Genomic DNA, 12,748 nt, shown 5'->3' with positions numbered 1-12,748 from the left:
ACCCATCTTAGACAAGGCATGATGGAACAGACCCTCTAAAACTTTGATTCGTGAGTTAGGCCCCACTGTTCAAAAGATTAAAACTGCCTATCATTTCAAGTTACCCTATCAACCCATTGCCGACATAGTCACAAAAAAAAGAGCACAATGCAATTCAATTAAGAAAATATATCCAAATGCGATAAGATAAAAGTATAAATTGTCACTTTGGGATCATATCTTGAGAAGAAAAGTAGAATAAATTAAGTACATAAATTAAAAATAGACAAAAAATGAACAAATGTAAATACAAAAAAAAAAATAATTATATAATAAATATATAAATAAATGATTAAATAAATAAATAAATAAATAAATAAGAACATAAAAATTTTAATAAAAATGTAAAATGCTAAAACGAAATAATATAAGGCACGCATGGATGCTGTTATTAACAGGATTCAAAGAAAACATTCATTACTGTCAGTCACCATTGAAGCAGTGAGTCTTAAATCAAACCAAAGCTACAATATCCATGTTCTTCTTCTACTCATGCTCCATTATAATTCCACAAGCGCATGCGTTTAGTGTTCAGTTCAGTTCCATTCCATTGCTTAAACATTACAAAAACAACGACATGTTAACTCATGGGGAAAAAAAAGAAAAGAAAAAAAGTATCAAAGGAGGAAGAAAAGTGTCTTTTTCCTGAAGAGTATTTCTAAAGTTTTGAATGAAAATGTTTGGTGCAATCTTTAAATAATCAAGAAACTGGTCCCTGATGAAACATCTATGCTATGAATCATGAAATATCAATAAAAGAGAGACATTTGCCACCACAGCACCAGTATAAATATAACAAAAATCCATTTAAAAAAAAAATCCTACAACCAAATGTTCTGATCTAGAACAACAAAACAAAACAAAACACACACAAAAAAAACAAACAAACAACAAACAAAAAAAACAAAACTAAAAAAAAACTCCCAATCAATAATAATTTTAACAATAACCAAAAAAATCAAAAACAAAAACAAAACCGACCCCCACCCCCCATATAAAAAAAAAGACAAAGGAAACAGACAAGATAAAAAAAAAAACATATATCTAGATCGATTTGTGCTATAACACTGAACACCCATTCAATGAAAAATCAATAAAAACTAGAAAAAAAACATTGTTTGTGACATTTGAAGACAAATATTTAAGAAAACCCAGATATCTAAGAAAACCCAATCTTTCTGCTAAGAAAAGTAACAGTAACAATTTTCACAAAATGTTAAAATAGTCCATGGCAAATTTTTCGCCCCCCCCCCCCCCCCCACCCACACACACACACACTCCTTTTCCAATAAGTTTGGTTTTATGTTAATCTATACTTGATTCACCTTTTTAAAAAAAAAGCGCATAAAAATGTATATATTAACATAAGCATCTCCTTACTTTCATCTAATTGTCATACAACAATTTAGCAAGCAACTGCTTAGCATATATTCTTTTCATTTAAAATTAATAAATACGAATAATAATAATAATAATAATAATAATAATAATAATAATAATAATAATAATAATAATAATAATAATAATAATAATAATAATAATAATAATAAAGATTCTATTCAAATCAAAAGCAACAATAAACCAATTAAAAATAAATATGGTATTTCAAACAGAACAGTTCTGGATTATCAGAAAGTCAAGATTTACAGATTCAGCTAACTTTTGTCTGGTTTCAACCGCTCTAGTTAATAGCAAAAGCTTCCTTTCAATTCCTAATAAAATCAAATCTTGGTCCCGAAATCAAATCTTATGAGTGACTATTATCAAAAGTTAAGTGACCTGTATTAATAAACTTTTTAACTTCAAATTTTATGAGTATTTATCTAGATATATCGTAATCATTAGAATTTAACCGATCTATGACTATGATAAGGAAAACGTTCAACTTCATTGGTTGCTTCATCTTTTTTTTAAAAAAATGAATTTACTTATAAACGTAACCTCATAATATAATATCCTTTAATTTCCCACTAATTGATCAATACTACGGTATCTATAACATAGGATACAAACAGAGTAGCGAGTGCACCAGGTGAAAAAAAGGTAAGTAGGTCTGAAGGGTTGCAGGGACAAAATGCCAGTTAGCTATCCAGCCTAGCAGCGAAAAAAAAAAAAAATGGGCAAAAAAATATGTTAAAATCTTGGAGGCAGTGATCCCTACAGCAAAAAGTTTCTCAAGGCGACTTGGGTCACGGGGGATAAACTTTCTCTCTTCAGGAGGGAGAATGAAGAAGGATTCCAGCTGAAATGGACAATCAAAATTACAGGTAATGATGACATAACATGACTGCAACCATGAGATCTGGGGGTAACGTTTATCATCACAAATTTCTTACTTGATTTTTTCTTTTCTTTATAATGGTCTAAAACAAATCACAAGAAGAGCAGGGGACATACTAGAAACAACACGGTGGGGAAAAGTACAAAATAAATGGAGAAAATAAATAATTAAAAAAAAAAAAAATCACAAAGCAAATATTGCTGAATGACGTAGCTTTTGAATATTAACCACAGGGTTACAAGGATATACCTGGAAAAAAAAAATCACACAATAAGTGTAATATTGGAATGCACAAACATAATTGTATTGCCTGGATATAGACTAACTTTAACATTTTACATGTCAAGAATTAGATAGCTGTCAATTGATCTGTTTCTATTTCATTATTACAGATCTGTGATCGGCCATGTATAAGTATTACCATAACGGATAACTAATCTAATTTTAATTCAATATAATTTATTTGAGATCAACCATTAATTATTACCAGTCTTTTTATAAAAACCTTTTGTAGATTGCATTAATTGGATTCAGTAATCTGATGTCACACCGCCCGGCAGCGGCGGCCATCTTGGTTCTAAACAAAGAAAATCATTACTTTTTATTCTTTATGCTGGCTAGTACTTTTCATATGTCTTGTGATCAGAATGCGTAAAAGTCAAAACATGATCAAATTTATGTTTTTTCCCGTCTGGATACGCTTTAATGCTTCGCCGGAGAAATATTTCATAAGGGCGTCTGCCATTGTTTCGATAGTTTAGAGCCAGTTACTAAGTTACCATGCGTCATTACAAGGGAAGTGACGTTATGACTGTTGAAGCGTATTGTTTCACCAAGATGAACAGAGCACACCTAAAGAGGAATTCAACGGTTATTATTTCTTTTGAAAAAACCACATCAAAACAAAGTGCATTTTCGGTAGCATTAAGCTATTATTCAACTGTCATTACACACAATCAACATTTTAAAAGTAAGAGAAGAGTGAACACAAAAAGTATGAGTACAATTAGGTGTCCCAAACTAAAATTTCGTTATACGAATAGCAAAAATTAAATTACAAAGCCACATCGGAAAATAAATTTAAAAATTATGGGTTTTTAAAGTTTCATTTTTTGATGATTTGTGAAGAAAAATAAATCTTAAGTAGGGAAAGAAAAAATAGGCTTTGTTTACATAGATGGTGCTTTACACAGAAAAAAGCTAGCAGGCCCAATTTTTGCTAATGTAATCTTCAAAGGCTGATGATTTTAATGGTAAAAGTTTTTCACCATTCACTTAAGTTCAACACACACACACACACACACACACAGAGAGAGAGAGAGAGAGAGAGAGAGAGAGAGAGAGAGAGAGAGAGAGAGAGAGAGAGAGAGAGAGAGAGAGAGAGAGAGAGAGAGTTTAAATACGCCTCATTTAAAAAAAATGATTTGCGAAAAAACATAAATTTTGTATAACAACCCCCTGCCCCCCCCCCCCCCCAAACACCCCCCCTCCCCCCCAAAAAAATAAATAAACCCAAAGAAACAAAACAAAAACAAAAAACTAAACAGGCATTCTTTATCTGGATGACGCTTTGCGCTGAAACAAGCTCGCAAGCTCAATTTGGGGTAATATAGGCTGATGATTTTAATGGTATACGTTTTTCAATAATAACTTAAATTCAAGACACAGAGAGACTGCTCAAAGAGACCCCATTTTTGATGATTTGTGAGGAAACATTAACCTGTTGAAAAGCAGTAGTTTGGGATACCTAGTACTATGAAAAAACAAAACAAAACCAAAAAAATAAATAAAATAATAATAATAAAGCTTGAATTTAAAAGAAAAATTAATAGAAAACGCCTCAATCTAATTACACGAGATGCACAAACCACTACAAAAACATTCCTTCTAATAATAATAATAATAATAATAATAATAATAATAATAATAATAATAATAATAATAATAATAAAAAAATAATAATAATAATAATAATAATAATAATAATAATAATAATAATAATGATCAAAAAGTCAGGAGCTCTATGTCTCGAGCAGAAGTTAGATGCTGTACGGTTGGTGATGGACAATGTTCTATGTCAAAGAGAGAGTTTAGAAGGGTGACCAGTTCCTTTTCATGCTGCCCACTCCTACATTTTTGGGGGGTTTCTTTTTGGGGGGGGGGGGGGGGGGGGGGCTTAATCTACATACATAAATTTCATTTAAAAAATACACATCAAGGCTAAAACATATTTTAAAATTATGAAAATAAAACAAAAAATAGAAAAGAAAAGTTAAAAATAAAAATACATAATCAAATAAATAACTACTGCTTTAAGTAAAAGTATATATTAAAAAACAACTAAAAACAACAAAAACAAACCAAAACAAACCAAACCAAACCAAAACAACGACAACAACAAATCAAAGAAAAAGATAAACATACTCTGATAATGTGGGGCATTGACGTCCAGTCGGAAAATAAGTCTTGTCAATGACCTGGTGGATCACAACGATAGCAAAACTCTAGCCACGGCGTTGTATCCTTGGCCAAGGCGCTCAAAACACATTACCCTACTCAACTCAAGTGTGAAATGGGTATCTAACTACAGGCAGCGATGGACATTTTCCTATTTTTCCCGTTCTTGACATTCTTCTTCTTCTACAAAAACTTTCAAATTAATTTTAATCTTTTCTTGCATGATTAAATTATACTAAAAATTGAGAGGGCAACATCAATTTCAAACTTCGTTCATATTGCAACAGAAGAATCGAATTCAGACACATCTCCAGTTCCTGTTTTTATTAAAACCAGTTCAAATCAAACGCACATCGATATATCAATATGGGTTACCAAACTCTTATCTCTGAATGCAAAAAAAAAAATTATTAAAGCAAAATAAACAATATTTTCACCATACAAAGCACTCATAGCACAGCGGGTTACAACAGCCATACACATTGCGCCGACATGGTGTTGAAGAAATAAACATTCATAAGGTGAACCATACATAATAACACACAATCACACCCACACACAACAACAATCAAACAATGATAATAAAATTATGCTTGCTTTCTACAAACTCATAAAATGATAAAACTACGAGAATTCACATAATCGAAAATAAAAATAATGGAAAACTTCCATTTTCTATGCTACGGGATAAAAACTCGGTTATTGCAATGTTCTGAAAAAAGGAGCAATAATAATGATAATAATAATAATAATAATAATAATAATAATAATAATAATAATAATAGTAATAATAATAATAATAATAATAATAATAATAATAATAATAATAATAATAATAATAATAATAATAATAATAATAATTGCTGGAGTGTGAGTGCGCAATTTTTACCTACACTGTAGAAGCTTAAGGCAATTAATCGATGTTAAGCGCTTTCAGGCCTTGGGGTAAAGCGCTACAGAAATGCTCTAATAATAATAATAATAATAATAATAATAATAATAATAATAATAATAATAATAATAATAATAATAATAATAATAATAAAAACACTAAAAGGAATCAAAATTATTTCCGAGAATTTTTTTTAAACGCTCACTAAAATATGAGAAATAAAGTCCCCCCTCCCCCCCCCCCCAACCTCCCCCAAGAAAAAAAAAATAACATGATAATAATACACCACCGATGAACACCCAATCTCATCTGACAATATTTATTACTTTAGTCGGCTCCAAGGGAACTAACCCTTGATAGAAAAAAATCATCCTACGATTGATTAAGTTCTTTCCCTTGTACCACTTCCTTTTTCAATAAATTGACGGCAACGAGATAAAATCAGACGAACCAACATAAAATTACACAATTCACATCTGAAGATACCAAAGAATAAAAACATGTAAATATGCATGAAATAAAAAACACAACAATTGATGAAATGATGCATTAAAAACAAAATAAAAAAAATAACAAAACAGACAACGATCTTACCACCAAAAATTCCCTCTTGTCAACCATCTGGTTACCGTCCGTGTCAAACATATTGAAGGCGATTCTGAATCCAGAATGGGGCTCTGTGAAAGAATAAAGAAAGGAAGAGGGAGGGGATTGGAATAAAAGTGAGAAGATTTTTACCGGATTGTCCAAAATAGAATATAATGTGATATTGTTAAAGTTAACTGGCAACGTATGCGGAAACAAAAGGGGTGGGTGGGGCTGTAGGTAATAACAGAGAGAGAGAGAGAGAGAGAGAGAGAGAGAGAGAGAGAGAGAGAGAGAGAGAGAGAGAGAGAGAGAGAAAGAGAGAGAGAGAGAGAGAGAGAGAGAGAGAGAGAGGAGGAGAGAGAGAGAGAGAGGAGAGAGAGAGAGAGAGAGAGAGGGAGCGAGAGAGAGAGAGAGAGAGAGGAGAGAGAGAGGAAAGAGAGAGAGAAGAGAGGAAAGGATATATATATATATATATAAGAGAGAGAGAGAGAGAGAGATGGTTGCTCTATGATACCTAATGTATCATTGAATCCCAGGTTTCTTCATTCTCATTGTTTGGTAACTTCAATGCCCCAGGTGAACAATTTTCGCTGGGGCCCATTTTTCTCTCTTCATTTCTCTGTTAGAACTTTAGCACCATAAAGCATTCCCTTTAAAAATAATTTCTAATAACGCCACTGTGTGGATAAGCACTATCAATATCAAAGGTTTTTTTTTTTTTTTTTTTTTTTTTTTGTCACAGTAAAACCAATACAGCCGTATCTGTCCTTTGAGCTACTGACCAGCAACCGACGATAAAGTTGACCAAGAGCTCACGCCGTGCAAATTCTACAACTAATTTTATCTCACATGGTAAACAAAAATAACAAAACAAAACAAAACATAACAAACAAACAAAAAATAATAAATAAACGGAAAAAATAAGGGGATGGGCGAGGCTGGGGTGGGAAGGAATTATTTTTCTTTTCTATTATTAAAAAAAAAGATAACCTTTTAGAAGAATTAATCATGATGTAATTTTGTTGTTTTTCTCCTTGATACCAAGAAAATTTTCATTCACATTTGTCTTGTTCGTTTAGCTCAATGGCGCCAGCGACACTTTCAGTTCAATAATACACAACCGTTTTCTTATAAAAAGTCTGCTCTTCCAACTTCCAGTTTTAATAAATTAATCTCAAAGGTAAAATCCGACTGGATTGGTGGTCCATGTGCAGAACCATACAGTTTTAAATAACTCGTCTGATAGACTAAGGATAAAACTATATAATATATTGGTGTTGAATAAAAATTCCTGACTTACTTGGACTTGGAGTGGAGCTAGACTAGTTGGGGTTGGTTAAAATTGTGGGGTGTGTAATTATTTATTATTATATTGTTGATTAGCAAACAAAATACAACAATAACAAAATATTAAATGAACACATTTATAACACTCTTCTAACTGCTATGTACTTACAACGTATTTAAAACTACCGGACATGGTGAGATGGGACGATATTCTGAATAAATATTATGGTTTTGAAACTTGCGTATGCGAGAAAAGAGAAAAAGAAAAGGAATGCGAAAACTATGGGATGTGGTGGTGGTCTGATCGTTGAGGGTCTTCAGCAGTTTGGGTTTGTCGAAATACTATTTAATCATGTTTTAGGCAAGTTTGTTTGAGGAAAAAATCCAAAAACCAACAAAACAAAACAAAACAAAAAAAATTAAAATAAAATAAATAAATTTTTTAAAAATCCCAGAAGAAAAGCAAATGAGATCGTCTTTATGGAGAGGTTGTGGAGGAGAGGGAGCGGGGAAAGACGTGGGGCTAATAATAATAATAATGAGGATGATGATGATGATGATGATGATGATGATGAAAATAAATAAATAAATAAATACTATACTGGTTTTTTTTTTTTTTACTGTACTACTGTTCTTTAGGAGTTAAACCGAATAAATTAGGCTATTGGATTATGATAGGCTTTTAACGTGCGAACCCATCTACACTTTTTAAGTCCATGCAAATATAAGTCAGAAAACCTGAACGTCTAATATATTTATTATAAGATATGTGAAAATATATTAATTTACAAAGAATAATGAAAAATTTCTTTTTCACGATCATAATGTAAAATATAAGCGATAGATACAATGGGATGAAGATGTTTTAAAAAAATAGTACATCGTTAAGATTACTGAAAAAGTGACAGGATTCGAATATGATTATTTTATAGGGAAATTGGTTAAGGCATATTTAAGTACATAATATAATACGCGTCCATAAGAATTCTAGTGGACAAAGGAAAACACAAGGAAGGAAATCAAGTAGAGTGATGACACACCATTTACCAAGTCCAATAAATAATATAGTATTAGGGGGGGGGGGGGGGGTATCTCGAACCACAACAAACAACAAAATCAGAGCGTAGTTGGAGTGGTGATAAAATCATTCGCAGCGTCTTTCCTTTGACGATGGATGATTTGACTAGAAATTAATCTTTAAACTATCTCATAGACAATTACATTTTGGAGAGGAGGAGAGAGAGCACGACATATAATAATCAGGAATCAAGTAATAAGCGGGCCTCGTTTCAGAGTCTAGCATTCAAATTTACTCCATCCACACTCCAAAACTCAGCAAGCAAATTTACTCCGCTGAACATAAGGCACACTCCAGATTTCAGCAACCACATTTACTCGGGCATGGACTAAGAAGACTCCTGCCGGACTTAAGAACTTTAACTTATTCTGGCGGAAGTTTTACTTCAAAAATTATAAGAAGATTAGCACTGTCATTTTGACTACAAAACTAAGACTGAATACCTTTGCTTTTTCACACGCGATAAGAAAATGACCTTGACGTTTCCTTTTAGAAAAAAAAATCGCGTATTAAAAACTTATAAAAACGCATAAACAAAAAGATAAAGGAAAAAAAATAAGCCAAAGGACATTTGATTCGAAACCTGACACCCTCCGAGCAGCTTCTCTCGATGTAGTCACTTATTACAGACCGAAAACGAGCAAAAGTATGCAGCCTCCATAAGATCTACCACAAACGAGTCAATTTCCCAGAAAGCATAAAACACATCTCTAGTCCGACTCGAGGACATATTATGTACACATTAAAGGGCGATTCTCTCCATCAATATCAAACGCCCACCTCAATTTCCTCTACCAATCTTCTATTAGACTATGGAATCGTCTACTATCTGATGCAACGGAATTTGACAGCCCTGATATTTTTAATCGTTCGGTATCACTCAGTAACACTCTCAAGTACCAAAGTTCATTATATTATACGTCAATATTCCTTTTTTCAATTTCTTTTCTTTAAAAAAAAAAAAATTCGTTCATATTTATTTTAAAACCAAATTTAGTTCTATCATCAAACTTGAGGAAGAAGAAGAAGAAGAAGAAGAAGAAGAAGAAGAAGAAGAAGAAGAAGAAGAAGAAGAAGAAGAAGAAGAAGAAGAAGAAGAAGAAGAAGACCAGTGTCACTAAACATATTGACCAGTTGCATGAAACTAGTTGAGCTGAGGAAGAACGTCTCGAGCAAGAGTTCCAGTTCTGGACTGAATACACCCAAAAAGTGGTTGGATCGTACAATTGTATTGTTGAGAGTTATAAAAGTTATGAATATTTCTCGTGCTGTCGATCATTCTAAACACCATTCAAAAAACGTGGTTAGTCCACAAAGTCATAACTTTCTTCAATGTTTGTGAAACCATCGGCTTTCCAGAACATATCGCCTTTAACCACAAATAATGATAATTTATATGGCGTTGTACATTCTTGGTGGAATAGAACAATGGATCAAAATTGTATAATAACTTATGCTCACAACCTTGAGACCAACTCCTCCGGCTTGTAATCAAATAATACCGATAGCTCTACAGACCAAAAAAATGGTAGCCAGGTAGAATTTAACGACACAAATCAAGATTTTAAAACGAATTGTTAAAACCATTTAACAATAAGAAGTCATTCCGATTTACGACATTCACGGTAGAGTGATCGTTACTTTTACCACTCGTCATCCCAATCAAGCCAGCATCTCGCACGTTGGCAACAAACAACCCAGACCAACCATGGATATCCAAGTTAGACATTTTTAAAATTGCATTAACAATTCCTGGAAGAATGTAATGAATGTGTTTTGAGGCCTGTGGGCGAAAGTAGGTTTGAAAAATAGAACAAGAAAGTATTTTTTTTTAATGAATAAAAACCTTACTGTTTACGTCCATAACATGAGCAATGTTTATATCTCCACGTCGTAAAGGAGAACAAAAAAGAAAACCGTGCCTTTTTTCTAAATATACTCCACAGGATAATTAATATGCTTCTTTCGTTGGAACTTTGTTTTAAAATAACAAAGCGAACAACAAACAAAACTGTAACTAATTCTCTCGTGAAAGAAACCGGCGCAAACCCCAGGAGAACGATCGCGTTTCTTGTGAAATGTAAACAAGCTACTTCTATCATTTTATGGATCGGTAACATGCCATTTTTCACGTTGTCATGCACATTTTGTTTTAAAAACCTCCGCATTTCATTGATGTGGTTTGTCCTGTGTATTGTTACTTGTTACAACACTGCCAAACATAAACTCTTGTTCTCCGTAACTTACACTACACATTCCGCCTTTATATATTGTTATAACAAACGTTGCAGGTCTGATTAGTCCACTGATAGCGTCAAGACTTGAATTAACTTCGTATTGTATTTCAACTCACGTCTTTTAAATGACAATTCAATAATCCATTTCAGATGAAATTGGAAACAAAATTGAATCCTGGATTAAGCGATCATTCTGCCGCTATGGAAAGTCCGACCGATAAAAGATTTAAATTCTGATCTATACCAACCAAACATCAATCCTATAGTCTCTGTACATACAATCTAAAAACAAAAAGACCCCCAAAAATCAACAAAAAACAACAAAACAACAAATAAAACAAACAAAAGAAACAAACGAACAACCACCAACCCCCCCCCCCCCCCAAAAAAAAAGCAAAAAAAAAAAAAAAAACAAAACAAAAAACAAACAAAACAAACCCCAAAGACAAAAACAAAACAATACAACAAATCTCTTCTTATAATAAAGTAGCATTACAGGTTACAAACAGGTGTGTTAGGATCGCAATAACATGTCATAATATATTATTAGTGAATATATTAATGCCTGCATAATAATAATATTTGATTTCAGCCTTGTGATGAATTCTTTAAGCAATTCGACGTCGTCACCACCACTACCACCACCACCACCACCATCATCATCATCAACAATGTAACCATAATCCTTGTTATCACAACCGCAATGATGATGACGATGACGACGAAGATGATAATGATAATGAAATAATAATAATAATAATACTAATAATAATAATAATAATAATAATAATAATAATAATAATAATAATAATAATAATAATCATTATCATCATCGTCATCATCATCATAGGTGGGTATTGAAAAAAAAGAGATATAGATAGATAGATAGACAGATAGATAGATAGATAGAAAGAGAGAGAGAGAGGTGGGGGGGAGAAGGAGATAAAGAAAGAAAGAAAGAAGAAAAAAAAAGAGAGAGAGAGGGAGAGAGAGAGGGAGGGAGAGAGAGAGAGAGAGAGAGAGAGAGAGAGAGAGAGAGAGAGAGAGAGAGAGGGGGGGGTGGGTGGGTCAGAGCCTTTAGAAACCAACATATAGAATATAATAAGTAAATTTTTCCGAATGCTGTCATTTTGAACTAGGTGCTTGTATAAAGCACCAGATTTAATCAGATCTAAAAGACTTGTTGGGTGGCCGACATCCCCTCCCTCCAAAAAAAAAAACACACACAAAAAAACAAAAAACAAAAACAAAACAACAACAACAAAACAAAAAAACCCCCCAAAAACAAAAACAAAATAAAAACCAAACAAATTAATTAAAAAAAACACCAAAAAACCCCAACAAAACAACAACAAACACACACACACGCACACACGAAACACAATCAAACAAACCTGGGATCGAGACTGGTACCTCATGTTTGTTAGTCGAGTGCTTTTTGAAGTATGCTAAAAACGTTGACTAACTCAATACCCACCTTGCCGTGGAAAAAAACTTTTTGGCACTAATTTCAGATGGTTGACCAAGCTCAGTAACACTCAAATATCATTTAAAAGAAGAAGGAAAAAAAAAGATCGTGGGAAAGTCGTCCAGAGTGAAAAAAAAAAATGTGGTTAAGGTTTTTAAAAAGTTAAAAATGCTGTTGGACGATTCTTTTTAAATCTGACACCCACCCACCACACAAAGAAACCAATATAAAGACCCCAAGGATAAACTTTATAAAATAGATACCACCCCCCAAAAAACAAAAACAAACAAATCAATAAACAGAGAAAAAAAAACTATTTTAAAACCACGGAACAATAGGGACGGACTTTCAGCTTATAAAACGTCCGCCCGTTACAAATGTCACACTACTTTCTTTTTTTATTTTAAATTAATTTTATTTT

The 12,748-nt window shown here is 32.6% G+C and overlaps 1 protein-coding gene across 8 annotated transcripts in view; it reads right to left on the bottom strand.

The window, feature by feature from the left end:
* The window catches only part of LOC144971323 (calcium uptake protein 3, mitochondrial-like), an 89,690-nt gene that overhangs the window by 15,590 nt on the left and 61,352 nt on the right, over nt 1–12,748 (bottom strand). For 4 of the 8 annotated variants that reach the window (XM_078911987.1, XM_078911985.1, XM_078911981.1 and 1 more), the window contains 2 exons: nt 6,264–6,346; nt 2,201–2,281 (listed from right to left, as the gene is read on the bottom strand). In XM_078911987.1, the coding sequence (XP_078768113.1) occupies nt 2,201–2,281; nt 6,264–6,346 (164 nt within the window). The remainder of the gene's footprint in view (nt 1–2,200; nt 2,282–6,263; nt 6,347–12,748) is intronic. The other 4 variants (XM_078911988.1, XM_078911983.1, XM_078911986.1 and 1 more) reach the window with 1 other exon arrangement.

Source organism: Berghia stephanieae, chromosome 4 (genome assembly GCF_034508935.2).
Source record: "Berghia stephanieae isolate SIO BIC M18660-M18661 chromosome 4, UCSD_Bste_1.3, whole genome shotgun sequence".
NCBI classification, from domain to species: Eukaryota; Metazoa; Mollusca; class Gastropoda; order Nudibranchia; family Aeolidiidae; genus Berghia; species Berghia stephanieae.
Note: the sequence above shows the minus strand (reverse complement) of the source record. Positions and strands in the feature narration are given on the sequence as shown.